The 27362-nt window shown below is 59.6% G+C and overlaps 2 protein-coding genes across 8 annotated transcripts in view; both read right to left on the bottom strand.

Annotated features, from left to right (window-relative positions):
* The window catches only part of SETD1A (SET domain containing 1A, histone lysine methyltransferase), a 40571-nt gene extending 28338 nt beyond the window's left edge, over positions 1-12233 (bottom strand). For 4 of the 7 annotated variants that reach the window (XR_012159270.2, XM_073346534.2, XM_073346539.2 and 1 more), the window contains exons 1-2: positions 12093-12233; positions 2445-2575 (exon numbers count right to left, since the gene is read on the bottom strand). The gene's annotated coding sequence lies outside the window, so the exon portion shown is untranslated. Of the gene's footprint in view, positions 1-1700; positions 1820-2444; positions 2576-2700; positions 2863-12092 lie in introns of those variants that run through there. The other 3 variants (XM_073346535.2, XM_073346536.2, XM_073346537.2) reach the window with 3 other exon arrangements.
* Positions 12234-14478: 2245 nt separating this feature from the next.
* Positions 14479-22532, bottom strand: ORAI3 (ORAI calcium release-activated calcium modulator 3). Its single transcript, XM_073346541.2, has 2 exons — positions 20947-22532; positions 14479-18907 (listed from the first exon to the last, which is right to left on the bottom strand). Exons 1-2 carry the CDS (start codon positions 21199-21201, stop codon positions 18410-18412), a joined length of 753 nt encoding a protein of 250 aa, XP_073202642.1. The 5' UTR covers positions 21202-22532; the 3' UTR covers positions 14479-18409.
* Between the last annotated feature and the right edge of the window lie 4830 nt (positions 22533-27362).

The following is a 27362-nucleotide window of genomic DNA, read 5'->3' as shown; positions in this document are numbered from 1 at the left end:
CCTGGATAATAATCTGTGGGGGACGATTCCACCCCGGGTGAGGAGGGCCCGGATGGGGTAACTCCATCTCTGCTGGGGGAACAGCCAGTGGGGGGACGAGCAAGATGGACCAGTTCTCATCAGTCTAGGCTTTTCCTAGTCTCTGGCTTCAAGGCTAGCACGGAATAGCAAACAGTCTCTAACTTCCCCTCCCTGGCCCAGGTGACATAAGCTCGCTTGCAGGAGCCCGGGGAATCTGGTCCCTTTCCTCTACCTGTAAACTGGGGCTCTTGTGGATAGATCCAATTACAGCAACTGCCTGCCTTGGAACTGGTGGGTGGGTTACAAACATGCCTATTAGTCCCTTAAATTTCACCACAAAGAGTTTGCCTATACAGACATCGCCTGGCACTGAGATGCAGTTGCCTCTGTGGACAGGTAGCTAGGTAACAGCTGCACAGTGATGCCTCACCTACTGTTGAGATGCAGCCACCTCTGGGTCAGGGCAGCTGGGGAACACAGAGATCTCTAGCCCAGCATTGAGAAACTCAGCTACCCCAGCCGTACAGCAATGCCCCACAAGGATGGTTCGCTTGGCACAGAGATGCAGCCACCTCTGGGGTGGAGCAACTGGATAACATCTGCACAGTGGCGCTGTATTGGGATGGCTTGCCTGGAGCTCAGATGGAGCCATCTCTGGGGCGGGGCAATTGGATAACAGCCACACCACATAGAAATCACTTGTCTGGCACTGCATTTCAGCCATCTCTGGGATAGGGCAGCAGGGTAACAGTGCATAATTTAGGACAGAAAGTGCAGAAAAATCCCATGTCCTCATGAAATTGCAAGAGGACTGTCAGGAGGGCAAAATGTAATTAGACACGTTGGAATGTGCCCAGGAAAGTTGTGACACACAGAGCTACACCTTCACATGTACCCACGAACACTGCACGCTTTGAAGCCAAACTGGCAGTGGGGCAGACGATACCAAGTGGGATGGGGAGGACAGAGTCCTTTCAGATCTACGTGTTCATCTCAACACACTGGACACCAAGACAGAGCTAATGAGTTATACACGTGCTGAGGGGAGCGGTAGAAGTTCAAAGGAACTAGATCACCCTGCTTTTTCCATCCACAATCAGCCCTGCCCTTATAGCAGCTGTAAAGAGTCAGATACAAATGTATACGTCAGATCTGGAGACTGAGTGCGCACTGTGGGTATAATCTGGGCACTGGCAAGGTAAACCAACCCAATCCCCACAGAGCTTAATGGGGATCTGTTTAGAGATCTGGGTTGTTACCAGCACTCCAAGGCTAGAGTGGGGACCATAGAAAGAGCAGAGCTTCCGTTCCAATGCGTGTAGCTAGTGGTGCGCCCTGATTTTCATCCTGAACCCCTCAACTCCCTGTTCCACAACCCCCCTAAAGACCAGAATTTTCTGTCCATTTCCTGCCTCTTAGGAATTGTGCACGAAAACAGCTCAGCTGTTCTTCAGGATACTCCCCCACCCATGTTTATGTATATTAAATATGCCTGGCACTATAATGTCACATCTGTGAGAGCAACCAACTGAGGATTTCCTGGAAGGCTGGGGGTGGGGCAGGACCCCCCCTTGGGGAATTTTCCAGAGGTCCCGTGGAGCCATCAATACCACCAGGAAAGCCCACATTAGTTTTATCAAGCGATGCAACCCAGCGTAGCAGATCTGAGCTTCACTTACAGAAACTTTATCATGTATATTGAGATAGCATGTGGAGAGCCCCATCCGGGACTGGAGGGTCTCTGCCACTGGGCTGGGTGCTGCACAGACCCCACCCCTCAATGACAATCATGGACTCCCATCGCATAGGTGCCATGCAGACATACAGGGAGAGACAGCTCACAGCCTAAACAGAAAAGGCCAGAACAGAGAGGGGAGGCTATTGTTGTGCTGGGTGCCTCACAGACCCCCACCCTGATCAAGGTCTGGGTTCCCCCAGCGTTCTGGAAGCCGCACAGATGCCCCCACCCCGATCCCAGGGGGCACCGCTACATAAATGCAGATATGCAAACCAGTCCAGCACTGCAAGATGCCTTCGTAAACAGTGCCTTGTTTGAATACCATCCTACACAGGATATGCTAGGCGTGATCAGACAGGGCAACACCCACTCCTGCCCCTTGGGAAGGAAGGTGTCTGTGCATCCCCAGGGCAGCGGGAGGGAGAGCACAGGTACAGAACCCTGATTCCTGCCAGCAGGGGGCAACATTACCCATACATACACGCACAAACCCTCAATTCTCTCCAGCAGGAGACAGAGCCACACACCCACAGAGCTCCAATTCCTCCAGCAGGGGGCAGTATCACCCACCCACCCTGATTCCCTCAAGCCGGGAGCACTAGAATTCCCCTGACCCCACCAGTGTGCCTCAACCCAGCCCTGAAAATCGAATCCAGATCGGTAGGAGATAGGTAGGAAATCGTACCTGTTATGGATGATTTGTTTTGTGCTCTTGACAGCAAGGAAAGAAGACGAGTGTCTGTAAATGCGGCAGGCTTCTTTCCAATGCAATGGGGCAGATGTTTAGTCCATAACGCAGAGTGGGGCCTCGAAGAACTGGGAGGGAAGCAAAAGAAATGGGGGTTAAGCCTCAGAGGAATAAAGAGGAAAGGGGGTAAGGGGGGGCTTATGCTGTGTATTACAGAGGTTGCATCCAGAACATACAAACAGTGGTGCCCTACCGTGTGAGAGGGCAACTGTACTGGAGTCAGGACTCCTGGGTTCTATCCCCACATCTGGAAGGGGAGTGAGATCCAGTGGGTTAGGCAGGGAGGGCTGGAAGGCAGGACTCCTGGGTTCAATTCCAAGCTCCTGTATGATATTAGAGTTTCCAACCAACTTATCTACCAGCAAAAAAATTTTTTAAAAATTAAGAGATTCAAAAGACAAAAATGAAACCCAGGTTAAAAGTTATTTCACGATCTGGCATCTGAGACCTGATCTAACCCTCTCAAGCCAGATGCTGAGAAGGGCAGGCTGATAAATAAGATAAGATAGCACTACAGTGATGGGCTGCAGCATGAAACTCTAAATCAGGCCTCTGGTATTAGAGAGCGCGCCAGAGTCCAGCTCTGAATTTTGTAAAGCAGCCGTTTCCGAAGAGAAGGGAGTTACTATCTAAGCCTGGAAGCTGTAATGCAGGACCAAAGGGTGGTTACAACAGGGTCCCCTTTGATAACAACAGCTCGCTCTTCTACAGCCCCCTTCATCCAAAAATCAAACCCAGCCAGCCCCATTGTCATCCCCACTTTAGGTGTGAGAAAACTGAGGCACAAAGTAGCAAAGAGGCAAAGCTATGCAGCAGATCAGTGGCAGAGCCAAAAAAGAATCTAGGATTCCTAACTCCCGGCCTCATTATAGAGGCCATCATTATAGAGCACACCCACTTCCAGAGCCGGAAACAGAACTGAGGAGTCCAGACTCCGAGCCCCCCTGCTCTAACTGACCAGACCCCACTCCCCTCCTAGTACCAGGACAGAACCCAGGAGCTCTGACTCCCAGCCCCCCACCCACCACCACTATAATGCCCGCAGCCTCTCCCTACAGGACACCAGATCTCAGGTCGGGGCATGCCCCATGGCAGGAGCCAAAGCAGGTGTAACTGTCACTCTAACTCTGCTACCACCACCAAGGGGTTAAGTGAAGTCAGCCTACAGCAGGTACCCAGTAAGAGGGCAGGGGGAGACTGGGACATGCCATCTGAGCCCCCAGGGAGCTGGCGGGCAGCGGGCAGTGCCCAGGGCTCACACCCCAGACTGGCACCAAAGCCAAGAAATGAAGGGGACAGAGTCCACTCCTGCTTTTACCTTGGTGCCCCCTGCGAGCTCCAGGGATGCCACCTGGTATAATGCTCCCCTCCAAGCCCCCACCCTCACAGCCCTGCCCGGATCCTTAAACCCAGGGCCCACGCATCACCCTTGCCCCGCGCCCCACCCCGACTGCTCGGCAGCTCCCCCCCACTGGCATAGGCCCTTCCCCAACCCAACCCAACCGAGAGCACCCTCACCCCACAGGCTTTTCCTACTTCAGTGTGCCCACCCCCCGGCCAACATCTGCAATAGACCTTCCCTCAGATCTGCCCCCTTGGGTCCCCATGCCCCCAGGGCCTCTCTCCCCCACAATCCCCGTCCTCCAACCTCCCCCTTGCCAGGGGCTTCCCCCATCTCAGTGCTTCCCTTAGATTCCACTCCCCACCCCTCTGATCCTCTTGCCCCCCAGACCTCTCAGGGGCCACAGCTCCCCATCCCCTTCCAATTCTCTCCTCACCTCCCCCACCCCAAGATCTCTACCACTCAGGACCCCCAGGGGCCTCCCCCCCACTTCATCTCCCCCTTATTCCCCATCCGAACTTACCCCTGCAACACTCCCAAAACCCACCTCTCAACTCCCCCATTTTCCTCACACTCCCATGCCCCACCCCCGCAACACAAATCAACTTCCTCCCTCACAGGCCTCCCAGCTCCCCCTCCCCGCAGGTGACCCCTGTATCCCCCCCTTAAAGACCTCAGCTTCCTCCCCACTTTTAAGCCCCTCCCCTCAGCTTCCCCCACCCCCCATTCCCCAGGTTCCAACTCAGAGCTCTCCCTCTCCAGAGTGTGCCAACCAGACCCCCCCTCCCGACCTCAGCTTCCCCCTCCCCCCACTCCTAGAGTGCCTCTTCTCCCAGCCTCCCTCCCCACCCAACCAGCCCCCCCCCCGACCTCAGCTCCCCTCCCCCCACTCCTAGAGTGCCTCTTCTCCCAGCCTCACTCCCCATCCGACCAGCCCCCCCCACCTCAGCTCCCCTCTCCCCCCACTCCTAGAGCGCCTCTTCTCCCAGCCTCCCTCCCCATCCGACCAGCCCCCCGACCTCAGCTCTCCCTCCCCCCACTCCTAGAGCGCCTCTTCTCCCAGCCTCCCTCCCCATCCGACCAGCCCCCCGACCTCAGCTCTCCCTCCCCCCACTCCTAGAGCGCCTCTTCTCCCAGCCTCCCTCCCATCCGACCAGCCCCCCCCGACCTCAGCTCCCCCTCCCCCCACTCCTAGAGTGCCTCTTCTCCCAGCCTCCCTCCCCAGCCGACCAGCCCCCCCACCTCAGCTCCCCCTCCCCCCACTCCTAGAGCACCTCTTCTCCCAGCCTCCCTCCCCATCCGACCAGCCCCCCCACCTCAGCTCCCCTCCCCCCACTCCTAGAGCGCCTCTTCTCCCAGCCTCCCTCCCCATCCGACCAGCCCCCCCCCGACCTCAGCTCCCCTCCCCCCACTCCTAGAGTGCCTCTTCTCCCAGCCTCCCTCCCCATCCGACCAGCCCCCCCAACCTCAGCTCCCCTCCCCCCACTCCTAGAGCGCCTCTTCTCCCAGCCTCCCTCCCATCCGACCAGCCCCCCCCCGACCTCAGCTCCCCCCTCCCCCCACTCCTAGAGCGCCTCTTCTCCCAGCCTCCCTCCCCATCCGACCAGCCCCCCCACCTCAGCTCCCCCCTCCCCCCACTCCTAGAGCGCCTCTTCTCCCAGCCTCCCTCCCCATCCGACCAGCCCCCCCGACCTCAGCTCCCCTCCCCCCACTCCTAGAGCGCCTCTTCTCCCAGCCTCCCTCCCCATCCGACCAGCCCCCCGACCTCAGCTCTCCCTCCCCCCACTCCTAGAGCGCCTCTTCTCCCAGCCTCCCTCCCATCCGACCAGCCCCCCGACCACAGCTCCCCCCTCCCCCCACTCCTAGAGCACCTCTTCTCCCAGCCTCCCTCCCATCCGACCAGCCCCCCCCGACCTCAGCTCCCCCCTCCCCCCACTCCTAGAGTGCCTCTTCTCCCAGCCTCCCTCCCCATCCGACCAGCCCCCCCACCTCAGCTCCCCCCTCCCCCCACTCCTAGAGCACCTCTTCTCCCAGCCTCCCTCCCATCCGACCAGCTCCCCCACCTCAGCTCCCCCCTCCCCCCACTCCTAGAGCGCCTCTTCTCCCAGCCTCCCTCCCCACCCGACCAGCCCCCCCGACCTCAGCTCCCCCCTCCCCCCACTCCTAGAGTGCCTCTTCTCCCAGCCTCCCTCCCCATCCGACCAGCCCCCCCGACCTCAGCTCCCCCCTCCCCCCACTCCTAGAGTGCCTCTTCTCCCAGCCTCCCTCCCCATCCGACCAGCCCCCCACCTCAGCTCCCCCCTCCCCCCACTCCTAGAGTGCCTCTTCTCCCAGCCTCCCTCCCATCCGACCAGCCCCCCCGACCTCAGCTCCCCCTCCCCCCACTCCTAGAGCGCCTCTTCTCCCAGCCTCCCTCCCCACCCGACCAGCCCCCCCGACCTCAGCTCCCCCTCCCCCCACTCCTAGAGCGCCTCTTCTCCCAGCCTCCCTCCCCACCCGACCAGCCCCCCCCCGACCTCAGCTCCCCCCTCCCCCCACTCCTAGAGCGCCTCTTCTCCCAGCCTCCCTCCCCATCCGACCAGCCCCCCGACCTCAGCTCCCCCCTCCCCCCACTCCTAGAGCGCCTCTTCTCCCAGCCTCCCTCCCCATCCGACCACCCCCTCGACCTCAGCTCCCCCTCCCCCCACTCCTAGAGCGCCTCTTCTCCCAGCCTCCCTCCCCATCCGACCAGCCCCCCCGACCTCAGCTCCCCCCTCCCCCCACTCCTAGAGTGCCTCTTCTCCCAGCCTCCCTCCCCATCCGACCAGCCCCCCACCTCAGCTCCCCCCTCCCCCCACTCCTAGAGTGCCTCTTCTCCCAGCCTCCCTCCCATCCGACCAGCCCCCCCGACCTCAGCTCCCCCTCCCCCCACTCCTAGAGCGCCTCTTCTCCCAGCCTCCCTCCCCACCCGACCAGCCCCCCCGACCTCAGCTCCCCCTCCCCCCACTCCTAGAGCGCCTCTTCTCCCAGCCTCCCTCCCCACCCGACCAGCCCCCCCCCGACCTCAGCTCCCCCCTCCCCCCACTCCTAGAGCGCCTCTTCTCCCAGCCTCCCTCCCCATCCGACCAGCCCCCCGACCTCAGCTCCCCCCTCCCCCCACTCCTAGAGCGCCTCTTCTCCCAGCCTCCCTCCCCATCCGACCAGCCCCCCCCCGACCTCAGCTCCCCTCCCCCCACTCCTAGAGCGCCTCTTCTCCCAGCCTCCCTCCCCACCCGACCAGCCCCCCCGACCTCAGCTCCCCTCCCCCCACTCCTAGAGCGCCTCTTCTCCCAGCCTCCCTCCCCACCCGACCAGCCCCCCCCCGACCTCAGCTCCCCCCTCCCCCCACTCCTAGAGCGCCTCTTCTCCCAGCCTCCCTCCCCACCCGACCAGCCCCCCCGACCTCAGCTCCCCTCCCCCCACTCATAGAGCGCCTCTTCTCCCAGCCTCCCTCCCCATCCGACCAGCCCCCCGACCTCAGCTCCCCTCCCCCCACTCCTAGAGTGCCTCTTCTCCCAGCCTCCCTCCCATCCGACCAGCCCCCCGACCACAGCTCCCCCCTCCCCCCACTCCTAGAGCGCCTCTTCTCCCAGCCTCCCTCCCCACCCGACCAGCCCCCCCCGACCTCAGCTCCCCCCTCCCCCCACTCCTAGAGTGCCTCTTCTCCCAGCCTCCCTCCCCACCCGACCAGCCCCCCCACCTCAGCTCCCCTCCCCCCACTCCTAGAGCGCCTCTTCTCCCAGCCTCCCTCCCATCCGACCAGCCCCCCGACCTCAGCTCCCCTCTCCCCCACTCCTAGAGCGCCTCTTCTCCCAGCCCCCCGACCTCAGCTCCCCCCTCCCTCCACTCCTAGAGCGCCTCTTCTCCCAGCCTCCCTCCCCATCCGACCAGCCCCCCGACCTCAGCTCCCCTCTCCCCCCACTCCTAGAGCGCCTCTTCTCCCAGCCCCCCGACCTCAGCTCCCCCCTCCCCCCACTCCTAGAGCGCCTCTTCTCCCAGCCTCCCTCCCCACCCGACCAGCCCCCCACCTCAGCTCCCCCCTCCCCCCACTCCTAGAGTGCCTCTTCTCCCAGCCTCCCTCCCATCCGACCAGCCCCCCAACCTCAGCTCCCCTCCCCCCACTCCTAGAGCGCCTCTTCTCCCAGCCTCCCTCCCCATCCGACCAGCCCCCCCCGACCTCAGCTCCCCTCTCCCCCATTCCTAGAGTGCCTCTTCTCCCAGCCTCCCTCCCCACCCGACCAGCCCCCGACCTCAGCTCCCCTCCCCCCACTCCTAGAGCGCCTCTTCTCCCAGCCTCCCTCCCCACCCGACCAGCCCCCCCGACCTCAGCTCCCCTCCCCCCACTCCTAGAGCGCCTCTTCTCCCAGCCTCCCTCCCCACCCGACCAGCCCCCCCCCGACCTCAGCTCCCCTCCCCCCACTCCTAGAGCGCCTCTTCTCCCAGCCTCCCTCCCCATCCGACCAGCCCCCCCAACCTCAGCTCCCCCTCCCCCCACTCCTAGAGCGCCTCTTCTCCCAGCCTCCCTCCCCATCCGACCAGCCCCCCCGACCTCAGCTCCCCTCCCCCCACTCCTAGAGCGCCTCTTCTCCCAGCCTCCCTCCCCATCCGACCAGCCCCCCTGACCTCAGCTCCTCCCTCCCCCCACTCCTAGAGCGCCTCTTCTCCCAGCCTCCCTCCCCACCCGACCAGCCCCCCTGACCTCAGCTCCCCTCTCCCCCCACTTCTAGAGCGCCTCTTCTCCCAGCCTCCCTCCCATCCGACCAGCCCCCCCACCTCAGCTCCCCCCTCCCCCCACTCCTAGAGCACCTCTTCTCCCAGCCTCCCTCCCCCCCCACCCGACCAGCCCCCCCCCGACCTCAGCTCCCCCCTCCCCCCACTCCTAGAGCGCCTCTTCTCCCAGCCTCCCTCCCCACCCGACCAGCCCCCCCACCTCAGCTCCCCTCCCCCCACTCCTAGAGCGCCTCTTCTCCCAGCCTCCCTCCCCATCCGACCAGCCCCCCCGACCTCAGCTCCCCCCTCCCCCCACTCCTAGAGCGCCTCTTCTCCCAGCCTCCCTCCCCACCCGACCAGCCCCCCGACCACAGCTCCCCTCCCCCCACTCCTAGAGCGCCTCTTCTCCAGCCTCCCTCCCCATCCGACCAGCCCCCCCGACCTCAGCTCCCTCCCCCCACTCCTAGAGTGCCTCTTCTCCCAGCCTCCCTCCCCATCCGACCAGCCCCCCACCTCAGCTCCCCCCTCCCCCCACTCCTAGAGTGCCTCTTCTCCCAGCCTCCCTCCCATCCGACCAGCCCCCCCACCTCAGCTCCCCTCCCCCCACTCCTAGAGCGCCTCTTCTCCCAGCCTCCCTCCCCACCCGACCAGCCCCCCCGACCTCAGCTCCCCTCCCCCCACTCCTAGAGCGCCTCTTCTCCCAGCCTCCCTCCCCACCCGACCAGCCCCCCCTGACCTCAGCTCCCCTCCCCCCACTCCTAGAGTGCCTCTTCTCCCAGCCTCCCTCCCCACCCGACCAGCCCCCCCACCTCAGCTCCCCTCCCCCCACTCCTAGAGCGCCTCTTCTCCCAGCCTCCCTCCCCACCCGACCAGCCCCCCCACCTCAGCTCCCCTCCCCCCACTCCTAGAGCGCCTCTTCTCCCAGCCTCCCTCCCCACCCGACCAGCCCCCCCACCTCAGCTCCCCTCCCCCCACTCCTAGAGCGCCTCTTCTCCCAGCCTCCCTCCCATCCGACCAGCCCCCCCGACCTCAGCTCCCCCCTCCCCCCACTCCTAGAGCGCCTCTTCTCCCAGCCTCCCTCCCCAGCCGACCAGCCCCCCCGACCTCAGCTCCCCCCTCCCCCCACTCCTAGAGCGCCTCTTCTCCCAGCCTCCCTCCCCATCCGACCAGCCCCCCCACCTCAGCTCCCCTCCCCCCACTCCTAGAGCGCCTCTTCTCCCAGCCTCCCTCCCCACCCGACCAGCCCCCCCACCTCAGCTCCCCTCCCCCCACTCCTAGAGCGCCTCTTCTCCCAGCCTCCCTCCCATCCGACCAGCCCCCCCACCTCAGCTCCCCCCTCCCCCCACTCCTAGAGCGCCTCTTCTCCCAGCCTCCCGACCTCAGCTCCCCCCTCCCTCCACTCCTAGAGCGCCTCTTCTCCCAGCCTCCCTCCCCACCCGACCAGCCCCCCCACCTCAGCTCCCCTCCCCCCACTCCTAGAGCGCCTCTTCTCCCAGCCTCCCTCCCATCCGACCAGCCCCCCCACCTCAGCTCCCCTCCCCCCACTCCTAGAGCACCTCTTCTCCCAGCCTCCCGACCTCAGCTCCCCCCTCCCTCCACTCCTAGAGCGCCTCTTCTCCCAGCCTCCCTCCCCACCCGACCAGCCCCCCCGACCTCAGCTCCCCTCCCCCCACTCCTAGAGCGCCTCTTCTCCCAGCCTCCCTCCCATCCGACCAGCCCCCCCCGACCTCAGCTCCCCCCTCCCCCCACTCCTAGAGCGCCTCTTCTCCCAGCCTCCCTCCCCACCCGACCAGCCCCCCCACCTCAGCTCCCCTCCCCCCACTCCTAGAGCGCCTCTTCTCCAGCCTCCCTCCCCATCCGACCAGCCCCCCGACCTCAGCTCCCCCCTCCCCCCACTCCTAGAGCGCCTCTTCTCCCAGCCTCCCTCCCCACCCGACCAGCCCCCCGACCACAGCTCCCCTCCCCCCACTCCTAGAGCGCCTCTTCTCCCAGCCTCCCTCCCCATCCGACCAGCCCCCCCGACCTCAGCTCCCCTCCCCCCACTCCTAGAGCGCCTCTTCTCCGAGCCTCCCTCCCCACCCGACCAGCCCCCCACCTCAGCTCCCCCCTCCCCCCACTCCTAGAGTGCCTCTTCTCCCAGCCTCCCTCCCATCCGACCAGCCCCCCCACCTCAGCTCCCCTCCCCCCACTCCTAGAGCGCCTCTTCTCCCAGCCTCCCTCCCCACCCGACCAGCCCCCCCCGACCTCAGCTCCCCTCCCCCCACTCCTAGAGCGCCTCTTCTCCCAGCCTCCCTCCCCACCCGACCAGCCCCCCCTGACCTCAGCTCCCTCCCCCCACTCCTAGAGTGCCTCTTCTCCCAGCCTCCCTCCCCACCCGACCAGCCCCCCCACCTCAGCTCCCCTCCCCCCACTCCTAGAGCGCCTCTTCTCCCAGCCTCCCTCCCCACCCGACCAGCCCCCCCACCTCAGCTCCCCTCCCCCACTCCTAGAGCGCCTCTTCTCCCAGCCTCCCTCCCCACCCGACCAGCCCCCCACCTCAGCTCCCCTCCCCCCACTCCTAGAGCGCCTCTTCTCCCAGCCTCCCTCCCATCCGACCAGCCCCCCCGACCTCAGCTCCCCCCTCCCCCCACTCCTAGAGTGCCTCTTCTCCCAGCCTCCCTCCCCAGCCGACCAGCCCCCCCGACCTCAGCTCCCCCCTCCCCCCACTCCTAGAGCGCCTCTTCTCCCAGCCTCCCTCCCCATCCGACCAGCCCCCCCACCTCAGCTCCCCTCCCCCCACTCCTAGAGCGCCTCTTCTCCCAGCCTCCCTCCCCACCCGACCAGCCCCCCACCTCAGCTCCCCTCCCCCCACTCCTAGAGCGCCTCTTCTCCCAGCCTCCCTCCCATCCGACCAGCCCCCCCACCTCAGCTCCCCCTCCCCCCACTCCTAGAGCGCCTCTTCTCCCAGCCTCCCGACCTCAGCTCCCCCCTCCCTCCACTCCTAGAGCGCCTCTTCTCCCAGCCTCCCTCCCCACCCGACCAGCCCCCCCACCTCAGCTCCCCTCCCCCCACTCCTAGAGCGCCTCTTCTCCCAGCCTCCCTCCCATCCGACCAGCCCCCCCACCTCAGCTCCCCTCCCCCCACTCCTAGAGCACCTCTTCTCCCAGCCTCCCGACCTCAGCTCCCCCCTCCCTCCACTCCTAGAGCGCCTCTTCTCCCAGCCTCCCTCCCCACCCGACCAGCCCCCCCGACCTCAGCTCCCCTCCCCCCACTCCTAGAGCGCCTCTTCTCCCAGCCTCCCTCCCATCCGACCAGCCCCCCCCGACCTCAGCTCCCCCCTCCCCCCACTCCTAGAGTGCCTCTTCTCCCAGCCTCCCTCCCCACCCGACCAGCCCCCGACCACAGCTCCCCTCCCCCACACCAGTTTCCTCCCCCCCCCCGCTGTAACCGTCCCCTCGCGCGCCGCTCCTCACCCGCCGCCCGGCCCCGCCCCCCCCGGCCTTCCGCGCGCGCGCGTCCCCCGCCGCCGCTCTCACCTCGCTGCTCCCGGCCCCTCCCCCCCCGCGCGCGCGCGCGCCCGCGCGGCCTCCTCGCTCGGCGACCAGGGGGGGGCCCGCCACTGCCGCCGCCGCCGCCGCCGCAGACAGGGAGAGGGGGCGGGGCCAACGGCCGACGTCCCGTCGGCTCGCGCGAGAGTTCCCGCTGGCTCGCGCTGCCCCCGCCCCTCCTGTCACCGGCTCTCTGTGTTCGCGTCCGCGCTTTCGACGCAGGAAATTAGAGCGACTCGCCTCCGCTCCGGGTGGGGCCCGGCTGGAAGGCCGTCCTCCTCTCTCTCTCTTTCGTTGTGCTGGGGGACGATTATTTTTTTTCTTTTTCATCCCCAGCTCGGGAAAGATGACGAATCCGCCGAAGGAAACAGCAGCTAGCCGCCCAGAAGAGAAGGAGGCGCATTTTCGCCACGGAATGGCATAAATTTAAATATATTTACATAATGAATCGCAACGTAGCGGGGAGGCCAAAGGAAGAACGTGAGTCGCCGTGATGCACCGCGCTATTTTTTGAAGAGGATAATTGGAGATATAGGGATTGAATCAGCTTTGGTGGAATCGCGGCTAGTTCCTAGGAGGAATATAAAACCTCAGCACTTTCGTCATGGGATGGAATAAATTTAAATAATATTAAGTAATCAATTACTACAGTCGTAACGGGTAAAACCATGACCCTTGATGCGTCATATTATTTTTAAAGCGGGGGGAGAGACTTGAATGTTTAGAGAACGAATCCGGTCTGGCGAACTCACAGGTAGGGGAGGAGAGTGTTATTTGCCTCCAGCACTTTCGCCATGGCCATGGATTCTATTTAAATAATCGAAATATTTGATTACACCGGCATAGACAAGGCAACAGGAGGTAGATGATCCCTGTCCCACCCCTTCTCGGCTCACACTACTTTTTTAGAGGGGAGAATGGGAGAGGCAGGGATCGAATCTACTTTGGGAACATCATAACTTGTTCCTTGGAAAGGAATGAGGATTATTCAAACTCTGCACTTTCGCCATCGGAAGGAATACATTTAAATATATTTTAATAATTTAGTGCACAATTGTAGGAAAGCCAATAAAAGGAATGAGACACCCCCCCCCATATATCATATTTTATATTGGGGAAATAGGAGACTGAGAAATACAATTTTGCCAAAGGAAATTCTATCTAGTACCAAGGAAGGGAGGGGAAACCTACTCGTTCATTTGTACACAGCAGTTTCGTCATATGATTGAATACAGTGGATTAATTTTACGATATTGTTTACACTGTAATAACGGAGCCAATAGGACGAAAATGACCCCATCCTCCAAAAACAATCACCAAATTATTTGTGTGGAAAGTAATGGGAGGTTCAAGTATTTAATCTGCTTTGGCAACTTGCCAGCTGGTTCCATAGACGGGAGGGATACAGTTATTCTTACCTTCCACTTTCACTCTGAAATAGAAGAAATTTAAATACATTAAAGTAACGAATTACAATGCTAGAGGAGAATGAGAGGGAGGCAAGTGAGTCCATGGATTAGATAATATTATTTAAAAGGGAGTAATTGGATATCACAGGATTGAATCTGCAGTAGCGAAATCACAGCTAGTTCCAGTGGCTGGGGGAATCCTAAGGGATTGATTTGTCTACCGCACTTTTGCCACAGCGTGCAACAAATTACAATACATTAAAATAAATAATTTTAAAGAGTCACGAGTAGGAGAGGAATCAGATCCTGGATTAACATAATATAATTATTTAATTTTAAGGGTTATGCCGAACCTGCTAAAGCCAACTACAGCTGGAGCCAAGTAATGATGAGAGGAAGAAGGAAAAAAACTACTTTCTCATCCGCTGCCAGCACTTTCGTTACAGGGTAGAAAAATCATTAAGTAAATTATTTAAGGTTTCAGAATAAATTAATTAAGTTACACAACTTCGGAGAGCAGAAATTCAACCGCTACGTCACTAACTTTTTTTAAGCCCATGGATAAATTGTGTGGAATCTAGATAGCTAATCAATCGCCTGATATTCCCACCCACCCTTCCAGGAAGGCAATAAAAAGCCAGTGACTCGCCTTCAGCACTTTCTTCATTGTCAATTAATTGAAATAAATCTAAGTCATTAATAAAACCATCCAAAATCTCATAAGAAGCCAAATAAAATGCCAATTTATCAAGGCTGATAATTGTCATCTACTTGATAAAGGAGATGGGTGAGTCTGTTGAATCTGCTCGTGCCCTTCCATAGGCTCAATTACAACCTCTTGAGACCTATCTTGTGTCCTCTGGGACGTATTTTGCATCCTCTGACCTATCTTTTGATAGTCGGAAGCACTTTCAAAACGATTAATTACCACCGATTCTCCCTATTTCTTTAATCAGCCCCACCCATTCACATTTAGAGGAGGAGGCCGCATTTAATTACAAATGGTTCAATATATTTCCATATGTAGTTTTCACAAGTGTTGAATCTACTGACCTCAATGCACACCCCTGCTGTGTCGTTGCCACAAGGGGTCAACATAGTGTTGAGTGCAAGGAGATGCATTAGGTGCTCCCAGCTACTCTCCTCCTCAATTTACACGTTACACCAGTCCCCTTTGACGCCCGCTAGCATTGAAAGGCAGCAAGCTACATTCTGGGTCCTGCTCATCTTTATTAAGGGGGTTGGGTTATAAACCCCTTGTACCCAAGATCTGCCACCAATGGGCATATTATCATTGCACGAGGACAATACGCAGATAGCCCCCACAGATACCCCTGCCCCAGCAGATTCCACCACGTGTATAAATGAGACTTGTTGCCGTATAAAAGTGGATGGAGCATAGATGGAGAAGGCCATGCCCCCTTATTAACCCTCCTAACCAGCCGCTTATAAAGGCCACTTAATAGTCTTTGTCCTTTCCTAACCTCCCTATTTAACTCAAGCACCTGCCAACCATTGGTGGGAAAAGTTTGTTATGTGAAATACCCAACATGGTTTCAATTTAAGGCTGTGACAGACCTGATCCACATCTCCGGGGACTCCTAGGAGACTCCCAGCCAACCGAGGTAGGCAAAGTACAGTTTGTTCCAAGACTAAAGTGACATGAATTACAAAACTCCTTCAGGGCTTGTGTATGTAGAGGAAAGAAGTAAAAAAAAAAAATACACAAACATAGGATGACCAGATAGCAAATGTGAAAAATCGGGATGGGGGTGGCGGGTAATAGGTGCCTATATAAGAAAAAGCCCCAAATATCAGGACTGTCCCTATAAAATCGGGACATCTGGTGACCCTATGCTAACACATTGTGACGGTCGTTCTTGTGGTTAAGACACCAGACAGGCTCTGGATGGCTGGGTTCTATGCCCATCTCAGCCGCAGCCTCCCTCTGGGACTTTGGGCCAATCACTGAATCTCTCTGGGCCTCAGTTTCCCCATCTATGAAGCGAGAAGAATGATCCTGCCCTTGTCTATTTTGAACGCGAGCTCGCTGGGACAAGGATCCTGATCTCAGTCAGGGCCCGCAGGAAACAGGGAGTGAGAAGAACGAGATGAAGTAGAAATAACTAATAGCAACCCGGCATTTGATTTCCCTTGTTGCAGGTCACCTCTACAATCCCCTGGTGTAATTGACTCATTTCCCCCACCAGAGGGCAGCAGTTACCCAGATATTTCAGACCTAGCTTAAAACTAGCTCCCTACCTACCAACTGTTCTGTCCTTTGGGGTTACCTCTGTCTTGGAGACAGTTGGTTCCCAGTCAGAGGGTAGGATGGGAGTTGGCACCCCTAGAAGGGAAAGGCCCCATGCCCATTCCTCACCCTGGGGCCAGATGGGAGCTGGGACCCCCTACAAGGAAAAGGGCCCGTGTCCCATTCCCCAGCTAAAGTTTCACACTGAACAGCTGTTAATTCGTTTTCTCCACCCCTGACGAGCCCAGACCTGAGTTCAGCCCTGGGGGTTTCGGTTCATGGCGTCCCTAAAACCAGGCACACACCCTAAGCCTGCCCTTCCCTGAGTCTCACCGACACCCCGTTGCTGGGAGAGGCCGGGCCTGGAGTAGCGAGGAGCTCCCCGCACAGCCAGAGCTCCTGCCCTGCTCCTCACAGCACCCCCTGCTGGGTGAGGCAGGGATGCCAACATCTGCTCCACCTCTGGCCCTCCCATCCCAGACTCTGAGGCAGCCTGGCCCTTTGGGCTCCCTTTCCCAGGCCCTCATCTCGCTCTGGCCCTGGGCCCAGCTTGCCCCTCCCTCTCTGGCGAGCAGTGTAAATATTTCAAGGCTGGGTAAATGTTTATTCTGGATCAGGGCCATCAACAGAGTCTGTCCCAACTCAGGGCTCAGCCTGTCTTCGAGTGGGGGAGATGCAGGTGCCCCCTGCTCTAACGCAATAACCCCCATGCCCCTGCCAGAACTGGGGAGCGAACCCAGGAGTCCTGGCTCCCAACTCCCTAGTTCTAACCCACCAGACCCCACCCCTGTCCCAGAGCCGGGGGGAGAACCCAGGAGTCCTGGCTCTCAGCCCCTCTGGTGGAGGGAGCTGGGGCCATGCATGTGGGTCCAGCTGTTAGGCAGAAACTGCTTTGCCTCCAGAGAACCACCTGTGTCTACAATCGCTCCAGGGCTGCCCATGCAAATAAGTGTCCCCAGCCAGGCCCTTTGCCAAAGACAATCGTTTATTTACAAACTGACAAAAAATGACAGGCGCAAAAATACCAGAAAATCCACCAGCAGAGCCCAGGGGGCTGGAGCCAGCCACCATCCCCGGCGCGGGATCGAACTGTCGGCATCAGAGGGAACAGGCACCGCCCGGCTCTGACCCCCAGACCCCACTCCCCTCCCAGTACCAGGCTGCTGGTGATGATAAGGCACCGCAGTATGGCTGTGAATTGCTCTGCATATATTAATTTCTCAGTATCTCTTGCACATGGTTCTGTCCTTCCGGCTAAGACACACATTTCTGCTCACCGCCCCGCAGGGCGGAGTACACAATATTGTGGGCCCTACACAAAGCACTGGCAGTTTGTTTCCATTAAGCTACTTGCCCGCTCATTGGCTGAATCTGTGACAACATATTATAGGCCCTACCAAAACAAAAACAAAAAAGAAAAAAAACCAAAACCCCCACTGACTGGCTGTTTCAGTTAAGCAGCTGGCTGGAACTGCACCACCACATTATTACAGGTCCTGCCAAAAACACTGATTCGGCAAAGCAAGATATGCTCCCCTTCCATCCACAGACAACACCACATATCGTAGGTCCTACAAAAATATAGTCTGTTTTGCTCTGCTAAAGTACCTGTTCCCGGCTGATAGAAACGAAGCACAAGACACATTATAGGTCCTACAGAGCTGGCTTTTGTTTTGGTTTAGCAATGGGTGTTGCCTTCTGCTGGCTCCTTTAGGGACAGGGTATGGACCATATTATCAGAGGGCCTACATTAATGGTAGCTACCGTTTTGTTCTCTGCAGTGGGGCACTTGGCCGTAGCTAGAGAGCAAAAGTCGCGAGATCAGCTAGTGAGTCACTAATTCTATTTAATGACGAGTGGGGAAAAGGACACAGGCTCCAACCCAGCTGGGACTGGCTGGCTCAGGGGGACACGGGGCCTTCCCCCTCCAGGACAGGGCTGGGGGGTTGGCTGGGGGCCAGGGCTGGGGGGTTGGCTGGCCCCCAGCCCAGGTGCCTCTGGGACAAGCGCCCCACTCCCATAGCCACCGAAGGCTGGAGAGGCCGTCGTTGCGGAGATCCCCCACTAGGGGGCAGCGCAGAGGCAACGAGGTTGAGAACAACACCCCGGCATCTACCCCCAGCTCTGGGCCCGCTGTACCTGACGGGTGGGCGAGCCCCAGATCTGGGCGTATGCCCCACTGCAGACCCCAGCTTGGTCCTATCAGTGGCTATACATTCCCCCGATCAGTACCGGCGTGCCCCACACAGCACCCCCCTCCCCACCACCGCGAGCCCATTACCACAGCCCCAGCAGGGGAAGCACAGGAAGGAGAGGGGACAGGGAGCGGTTCGCCCAGCTGGCATCTCCTGGGCACTGCCCGGTCGGGCCGGAGAAACCAGCCCCACTTCCCCCACGATTGGGGCGGCGTGGTACGGAAAACCCAGCCCAAAAGCAGCAGAGGAAGGAGGAGAAGACGGCGGAGAACGCCCCCAGCTGTGGATCATCCCCCAGCCAGCCGCCGTCTCTCCTGTCCGGCTCACGCAGCCTCCGCTCGGGGTGTGGGGGAGCCGCGAATGTCTTCCGGCCATCCCCGGGGCAGCAGCCCGCTCCAGGCACCCCCTGCGGTCAGGAGTGGGGGGGGAGGGGGCGCCCCGGATCCGGCCTCACACAGTTTGCACCCCGGTCGCCTCCCCGTCCAGCTGGTACTTAATCTTGCTGAGCTCCTCCAGCTCCTGCTGGTGCCGGTCGGTCTTGTGGCTCACCAGCGAGCGGTAGAAGTGGAGGGCGAACACCACGAACACCACCCCCACCGGCACCATGATGACGGTGGAGGCCACGGCGGCGTCCCAGCCGCCGCGGCCCACGGGCATGAACTTGACCCAGCAGATGAGCACCACCTCGGTGAGGAAGAGGAAGATGCCCAGGGCGGTGGAGAAGCCCCAGGCCAGCTCGATGTAGCGATGCATGCGCTCGTGGGGCGACTCGTTGACTGAGTTGAGGTTGTGGATGTTGCTGACGGCCTCGATGTTGGGCAGGATGCAGGTGCTGACCATGAGGGCGAAGAGGTGCACGGCCACCAGCACCGTCGTGCAGGCGCTGAAGGCGATCAGCAGCCCCCGTGGGTAGTCGTACTTCTCCAGCTGCACCTCCACCATCGCCACCTGCAGGGGGCGCCGGAGACAGCGTCAGCCCTCGCGGGAGCCAGCCAGCCCACCCCCCCCCCCCCGGCCCTGGGCCCGGGTCAGAGCCCGTGCCCCCTGGAGGGGAAAGGCCCCATTCCCCACCCCCTGCCCCGGGACGGGATCACAGCCAGCTCCCCCTGGAGGGGAAAGGCCCCATTCCCCACCCCCTGCCCCGGGACGGGATCACAGCCAGCTCCCCCTGGAGGGGAAAGGCCCCAGGCCCCATTCCCCACCCCGGGACGGGATCACAGCCAGCTCCCCCTGGAGGGGACAGGCCCCATTCCCCACCCCCTGCCCCGGGACGGGATCACAGCCAGCTCCCCCTGGAGGGGACAGGCCCCAGGCCCCATTCCCCGGGACGGGATCGCAGCCAGCTCCCCCTGGAGGGGAAAGGCCCCAGGCCCCATTCCCCACCCCCTGCCCCGGGACGGGATCACAGCCAGCTCCCCCTGGAGGGGAAAGGCCCCAGGCCCCATTCCCCACCCCCTGCCCTGGGACGGGATCGCAGCCAGCTCCCCCTGGAGGGGAAAGGCCCCAGGTCCCCCTCCCCCACTCCTTGAGCACATCACAGCTGGAACCAAATTCCAGCAGGGCTCCTTTCCCAGCTGCTCTGGGGTGCAGGGCGGGCTCAGCAAACACCAAATATTTCCCAGGCTCCGACAGCTCAGTCACTGTGTTTAATGCTGTCTCGGGCAGGGGGAATGGAGGCAGGAGGGCAGCATAAGAAAGTTTGCGTTCAAGGGGTGCAGGGGTTGGGCTCGGAGCGTAGGGGGGAGGGGTTGGCAGGGGGCATGAAGTGGGTCTCAGAGCCCGGCCCAGCCTGCGGGCACTGGGTGAAGCAGGGACGGAGGGAAGGGGGGTGGGTCACATTCATGGGGCAGTACCAGTGGGAGACACTGCCAGGAATTAAGCCCGGGGGGGGGGGGGCAGTGGGCAAGGTGGGGGAGAGATCTGCCACCCTGGGCCCTTCAGTCCAGCCCCCAAAAGGGAGAGGGCAGCTTCCAGAGGGGGCAGTTAACCCTCACAGTGCCATTGCGGTCACCACTCCAGATTGACCCAACCCCACCCTCGGGCAAGAGGGGAGTAAACAGGACGCCAGACTACGGACCGGGGAGCCAGGACTCCTGGGTTCTATCCCTGACTCTGGGAGAGGGGTTGTGTGGGCAGCGCTGCCCCCTACTGGAGGGGATCCGGCCCCTGTGTGTTTCCCAGACTGGGCGCAGGCTGGGAATCGGAGGTCAGGCCTCCCCAATCGAATTAACACAGCCACAGCAACTGGCCAACAAACCGACAAGGCCACCCAGGGGGCTGGATAAGAGCTGGTGCCCCCTAGAGGGGAGAGGCTCCATGCCCCATTCCCAGGCTGCAGCGGTAGATTCCAGATTCCACCCCCCGAAGCCTCATCAGTGGCTGCGGTTCCTGGGGACGGAGCTGGATGGAAGCAAAATTATCTTCACAGAGAGACAGGAGGGCCTTGAAGGGGAAAGATCAGGGATCCAGGGCTGGGCTGGCAGGGGGCTGCGGGTCAGGAGTGAGGGGCACTGGCAGGGCTGGGCTGGCAGGGGGCTGCGGGTCGAGAGTGAGGGGTCCCGGCAGAGCTGGGGGGGGGAAGAGCTGTCTCATCTTGTTGCCAGGTCTGTGTCGGTGTCTCATCCCCACCGCCCTGGGGTCAATTAACCACAATTAACACGTGGGCCCAGTGGCCGTGGCCGGGAGGGGAAGGAAAGGAGGTTGCCAGGCTAGCTGGAGGGGGAGGGGCAGATCTGGGCCTGGGCGACAGTCCTCCTGGCTCCCAGCCCCCGGCTCTAGCCTCCCATGACCCCCCAAACACAGCTACAGCTCGCCAGGACGCCTGGGTTCTCTCCCCAGCTCTGGGAGGGGAGTGGGGTCTAGTGGGTTAGAGCAGCGGGGGTTGGGAGCCAGGACTCCTGGGTTCCATCCCCGGCTCTGGGAGGGGAGTGGGGTCCAGTGGGTTACAGCAGGGGGGGTTGGGAGCCAGGACGCCTGGGTTCGCTCACCATGGCGAAGCCGGAGAGCAGGGCCGAGGTGCGGCTTGAGGCCTTGAGCTTGGCCCGGCTGAGGTAAAGCCGGCGCCAGTTGAGGGCATGCAGCGAGTGCTGGTTGGCCCCCATCAGCTCCAGGTAACTGTGGCGGACGAACTCCCGGTAGGTGGGGGAGACCCCCAGCGTGTCCGCCGCCTCGGGGTTCAAGGGCTCCCGCTCCCCCTCGCCTCCCAGCTCCCCCTCGCCCTCGGCGCCCCCGCCGGCCTTCATCGGACCTGGGTGGCGAGGCCTCAGATCCCCCACTCGGTGGGGAGGGGAGACCAGGGAGCACCCAGGCAAGAGGGGGGTGGGGGTGGGAAAGACAGGAAGAGAGAGAGGAGCAGGGAGGGGGTGAGGGGGGACAGGCAGACTGTGGGGGAGGTCACAGATTGCCGAGGGGAAAAGGCAGGGGAAACTTGAGGGAAGTATGGGGCGGGGGGAGACCTCAGGCAGGGGAGGGGAAAGGGGGGCACCGGGATGCCCTGGTCAAGGAAGGGGGAACCAGTGGGGGGATGGGACTGCAGAGACCTCCATGGGCAGGGATCACCAGGGGAGGGGATCCGCGGAGAAGGGGATGGAGGGGGTGGGGGGGGGCTGTCTGGGGGGAAGGAGCCAGAGGGGAAGTTCGGGGGGGGGGGGGAGGGCAAAGGAAGAGAAGGGGCGAGGGTAGGGAGCTGAATCAGGAAGTGAGTGGGGAGGGGGAGGGAAAGTGGCTGGGGGAAGTGCCGGGGGCGGGGGCGCTGTCCCGGGACGGGGGGGAGCAAAGGAAAGAGCCCGGGGGGGAGGGTGGTCCCTGCAGGAAGGGGCTGGGGAGACCCGGGATCGGGGGGGGGGTGTCCCTGTCCTAGGAGGTCCAAGCGGGGAGTGCCCGGGGTGGGGGGGGCGCTAGCCCGGGGGGGGCAGCAAAGGGAAGAGCCCGGGGGGTACCTGCAGGAAGGGGCTGGGGAGACCCGGGATCGGGGGGGGGGATCCCTGTCTTAGGAGGTCCAAGCGGGGAGTGCCCGGGGTGGGGGGGGGGGCGCTAGCCCGGGGGGGGGCAGCAAAGGGAAGAGCCCGGGGGGTACCTGCAGGAAGGGGCTGGGGAGACCCGGGATCGGGGGGGGGGGTCCCTGTCCTAGGAGGTCCAAGCGGGGAGTGCCCGGGGTGGGGGGGGCGCTAGCCCGGGGGGGGCAGCAAAGGGAAGAGCCCGGGGGGTACCTGCAGGAAGGGGCTGGGGGAGCCGGGATCGGGGGGTGTCCCTGTCCTAGGAGGTCCAAGCGGGGAGTGCCCGGGGCGCTATCCCGGAAGGCGGGGAGCAGAGGGAAGGGCCCGGGGGGTTCCGGGGAAGCGGGGCTAGAACCTGGGGCGCTCGCAGCCGATGCCCGGGTGCGCGGCTCCGGCAGCCGCGGCGGGGGAAGGGAAGGGAAGGGAAGGGCCGGGCCGGGCGGGGCGGGACCAGCCGGACTCGGCTGTCCCGGGCGGAGTTTTTAAAGGGGAAGCGGCCGCTGGAGGGGGGAGGGGCGGGAGAGACGCGGGGCTTCCGCTGGGGACACCCCGCCCCGCGCCGAGCACCCCGGGGCGCAGCGCGCTGCCTGGGCTGGGGGGTCTCGGGCGCGTCGCCCCCGCCCCCGCCCCACGAGCGCCCCCCGCAGGCTCCACCCGAGTGCGGCCAAGGGTCCGACAGAGAGAAAGAGGGACTGCCTGGGGTGAAGAGATATCGATGGGGTGGGTGGGTAGGTGGGGGGCAGATGAGAGGTGGGCAGGTATGAAGCGAGGGGTGGATGGATGGGGAGATGGGAGGTTGATGGGTATGTATGGGGGGGGTGGATGGATGGGTGGGGAGATGGGAGGTAGGTGGGTAGATAAGGAGGTTGGTGGGTATGTAGGGGGTGGATGGATGGATAGATGGGAGGTAGGTGGGGAGATGAGGTTGGTGGGTATGTACGGGGGATGGATGGATGGGGATATGGGAGGTTGGTGGGTGTGTACGGGGGTGGATGGATGGATAGATGGGTGGGGAGATGGGAGGTTGGTGGGTGTGTACGGGGGTGGATGGATAGATAGATGGGTGGGGAGATGGGAGGTTGGTGGGTGTGTACGGGGGTGGATGGATGGATAGATGGGTGGGGAGATGGGCGGGTAGATAAGGAGGTTGGTGGGTATGTAGGGGGTGGATGGATGGATAGATGGGAGGTAGGTGGGGAGATGAGGTTGGTGGGTATGTAGGGGCATGGATGGATGGATGGATGGATAGATGGGAGGTTGGTGGGTAGTTAAGGAGGTTGGTGGGTGTGTACGGGGGTGGATGGATGGATAGATGGGTGGGGAGATGGGCGGGGGTGGGTAGATAAGGAGGCGGGTGGGTATGTACGGGGGTGGATGAATGGATAGATGGGTGGGGAGGGTACATAAGGAGAGAGGTGGGTATGTACAATGCAGCATGGTTGGATAGATGGGTGGGGAGATAGGAGGTTGGTGGGTACATGAGGAGGCTGGTGGGTATGTCTGGGGTGTGGATGGACGGGTGGGGAGATGGGAGCGGGGTGGGTACAGAAGGAGACAGGTGGGTATGTACAAGGGGGGGATGGATGGATAGATGGGGTGGGAGGGTAGAATAGAGTTGGGGGTATATGAGGAGCTGGCTATGGATATTTACGTGGATGGAGGAAGGGAGAACTGGACAGACATGATGAGATGGATGGATGAGGAGAGACACACCGCTGCTCAGAGTATCGACTGGAGCTCCTGGGATGTAACCGTCCTGCGGCTGGTGCCGGGACATGGGGTTCTGGTACCGGGGAGGCAGAGGGCTGGGCCCAGCCTTGAGAGTCTGAGGTTTAATAATGAAAGTTGAGCCTCCTGGGAAACTTGCATCCCAACCGTCTTCCATCCCCAGCTCTGGAAGGGGAGGGGGGGGGTCTAGTGGGTGAGAGGACTCACCCAGGACTCCTGGGTTCCAAGTGAGACTCTGCCAAAGTAATTTGCACATCAACCAGTGTTAGGCCATTTACCCATCTATAAAATGGGCATCTCAAATAGATTTAAGGGAAATTGTGTTTATTAATATTCCTTACAGTCGATGAGGGGCTTCTCCAGCTCAAACCCACCTAGTCCAGTTTCAGGGAAGCCTTGGCTGATCAGGGCAAAGTTTCTATTCCTTCAGGGAAGAGTGCAAATTGTTCTCTAGGCTCAAGCCAATTTCCCAGCCAAGGTCAGGGAAAGTCCACAGGGCTCAGAGGCTCTTTAAGGATTTCAGAGGTGGAAGGGTAGAGGAACCATGAGGCCATGTCCTTTCATCTCCTACATAGCCCAGCCCAGAGAAGTTCACTTAGTGATTTCTGCCGAGAGCTCAGAGTTTGTAGGGTGAGAGGCCGGCCTTGCCTTCGACACCCAAGTCACCAACAAGAGGTCACAATGCTCTGGAACTGTAGATGTATGTATGGGGGTGGCCAGATATGGGGATGGGTGGGGGGTAGACTGATAGGTAGCTATATACAGGGTTGAGTAGATGGGTAGATAGATAAATAGGTATGGGGATGTGAATAGATAGATACTAGGGCTGTCAAGGAATTAAAAATATTAATCCCAATTAAACACGCAATTAGTTGTCTTGTTAAACAACAGTAGAATACCATTTAATATTTTTGGATATTTTCTACATTTTCAAATATTAATGTCAATGACAACACAGAATACAAAGTCGACAGTGCTCACTTTATATTTATTTTTATTACAAATATTTGCCCTGTAAAAACCAAAAGAAATAGTATTTTTCAATTCACCTCCTACAAGTACTGTGATGCAAACTCTATCATGGAAGTTGAACTTACAAATGTAGACTTGTGTACAAAAATATTTAAAACACAAACATTCCACATTCAAAAATAAAACAGTGTAAAACTTTAGAGCCTACAAGTCCACTCAGTCCTACTTCTTGTTCAGCCAATCGCTCAGACAAACAAGATTGGTTACATCCACAGGAGATAATGTTGCCCTCTTCTTATTTACATCACCTGAAAGTGAGAACAGGTGTTCTCATGGCAGTATTGTAGCCGGTGTCACAAGATATTTACATGCCAGATACGCTAAGATTCACGTGTCCCTTCATGCTTCAACCACCGTTCCGGAGGACGTGTCCGTGCTGACGACGGTGGGTTCGGCTTGATAACGATCCAAAGCATGTTCGACGCACGTTCATTTTCATCATCTGACTCCAACAGAAGGTTGATTTTTGTTTATGATGGTTCGGGTTCCATAGTTTCCGCATTAGCGGGTTGCTCTTAACTCTTCTGAAAGCATGCTCCGCACCTCGTCCCTCTCTGATTTTGGAAGGCACTTCCGATTCTTAAGCCTTGGGTCGAGTGCTGTAGCGATCTTTAGAAATCTCACACTGGCACCTTCTTTGCGTTCTGTCAAATCTGCTGCGAAAGTGTTTTTAAAATGAGCAGCATGTGCTGGGTCATCGTCCGAGACTGCTATAACATGAAATATACGGCAGAATGCGGGTAAAACAGAGCTGGAGCCATTGAACTCCTTGGGGGAGAGCTGTATCACAAATGTAATTAATGCGTTATTTTTTTAATGAGCATCATCAGCATGGAAGCATGCCCTCCGGAACGGTGGCCGAAGCATGAAGGGACATACGAACGTTTAGTGTATCTGTAAATGTTGTAAACATTGTAAATAAGAAGGCGGCAGCATTATCTCCCGTCAATGGAAACTAACTTGTTTGTCTGAGCGATTGGCTGACCAGGACGTAGGACTGAGTGGACTTGTAGGCTCTAAAGTTTTACGTTGTTTTGTTTTTGAGTGCAGTTATGTAACAAAAAATATTTCTAAGTTGCACTTTCACGATAAAGAGATTGCCTTACAGTACATGTACAAAGTGAATTGAAAAATACTATTTTTTATCACTTCTACAGTGCAAATATTTGTAATAAATAATAAAGTAAGCCCTGTACACTTTGAATTCTGTACGGTCATCGCAATTAATATATTTAAAAATGTAGAAAAAAATCAAAAAATATTTAATACATTTCAATGGGTATTCTATTGTTTAACAGTGCGATTAAACCTGCAATTAATTGCAATTTATTTTTTTGAGTTAATTGCGATTAATCAACAGCCCTAATAGATACATATGGGGGGGGAGGGGAGAGAGGGTATCTCTAGGGATGGTTGGGTACATATCTAAAGGGTTGGATGGGTGGGTATCTAAAGGAAAAGATGGATAGACGGACGGATGGATCTACACAAGGCTGGATGGGCATGTCCAGGGAGGGATGGACAGACACAGGAACGGATGGGTATCTTTGGGGCGGGGTGGATGGATGGGTATCGAAGGGGATGTCTGTTAGATTAAAGAGACGGACTATAATTACGAAGGGCCTGGCAAAATATGTTCTCATAACAAGTTGGACTTTATCTAGCGGGGCTGTGAGCCCCTCGGGGCAGGGACTAGCTTTGTGCAGTGGGGGCCCCGCAATGCCCAACCCAAGAGCGTCCCCGATCCTGGCTGGGGTCTGGGCGGCACCTGTCCCCAATCTAGTCTGCGAGTGCCCCCCCCACCCAAGAACCAAGCTAAACCAGAAAAGTAGAAAACAAAAAACCTGAAATATTTTAAAAAAAAAACCAAAACAATATTTTTTTCCAGCAACGTAAAGAAAAAAAAAAAACCATAAAAAATTAAAATAAAATAATAAAAAAAACAACCGTTTTATTTTGCATTTTTTGGGGAAGAAAATGGAAGGGGGGAGAAATATAAACAGGCTTAAGACCAAAACCACAATTTCTTTTTTTGATTTTTTTTTTTTTGTATGGCAAACAGTAGAGCCCAACGCAGAACCCCTGAAGTCAGGATCGGAGTCGTGTTCGTCCGGTCCGCCCTCGCTCTGAGCGGCTGGCGGGGCTCAGAGAGGGGCGCGCTCACGGAGTGGCTGGCCCGCAGGAGAACTGGGGAGGGGGGTGGGGGGGGGAGGAGAGACTGGTTACTTCTGAAGCCCAGGGAGGGTGGGGGGAAAAGGGAAAACTTTGGTCCTTGGCTGGGGTTGGAGTCAGGCTAGAGGGAAGTTGGGGGCAGGGCGGGGCGGGGCCCTGGAAACGCGCGAGAAGGCTGTCGCCATCTAGTGGCTGCAGCTCGCACGGCAGACGCAATTCCCAGCACAGCGAGGGGAGAGACTCGTCTTTAGGGTGGGCCCCCCGCCGCCCCGCGGAAGGTGGAGCTGGGTGTTCGGCTCCCGGGGGAAATGGGTGGGAGGGGATCCGTGGGCGCCCCGGTTACCCGAGGAGGAAGGTGGGTGCGAATCAGGGCCGGGCCGGGGATATGTTTGCGTCTCCGGGTAGGGGACGGCTCGCGCCCTGGGGAGGTCTGTCTCGGTTCGGAGGGAATCTCTCCGGCTGTAGGATGTCTGTCT

The sequence above is a fragment of the Lepidochelys kempii genome, chromosome 6, assembly GCF_965140285.1.
Source record: "Lepidochelys kempii isolate rLepKem1 chromosome 6, rLepKem1.hap1, whole genome shotgun sequence".
Taxonomy (NCBI): domain Eukaryota; kingdom Metazoa; phylum Chordata; order Testudines; family Cheloniidae; genus Lepidochelys; species Lepidochelys kempii.
The sequence above is the reverse complement of the archived record's forward strand: the minus strand, read 5'-3'. Positions and strand labels throughout refer to the sequence as shown.

Bases quoted from the DNA above. Each gene is read 5' to 3' on its own strand.
- ORAI3 (XM_073346541.2), bottom strand. From the start codon at position 21,201: ATGAAGGCCGGCGGGGGCGCCGAGGGCGAGGGGGAGCTGGGAGGCGAG. The intron at 18,908-20,946 runs GTGAGCGAACCC...CGCCCCCTGCAG, and splicing joins TGCTCTCCGGCTTCGCCATG to GTGGCGATGGTGGAGGTGCA.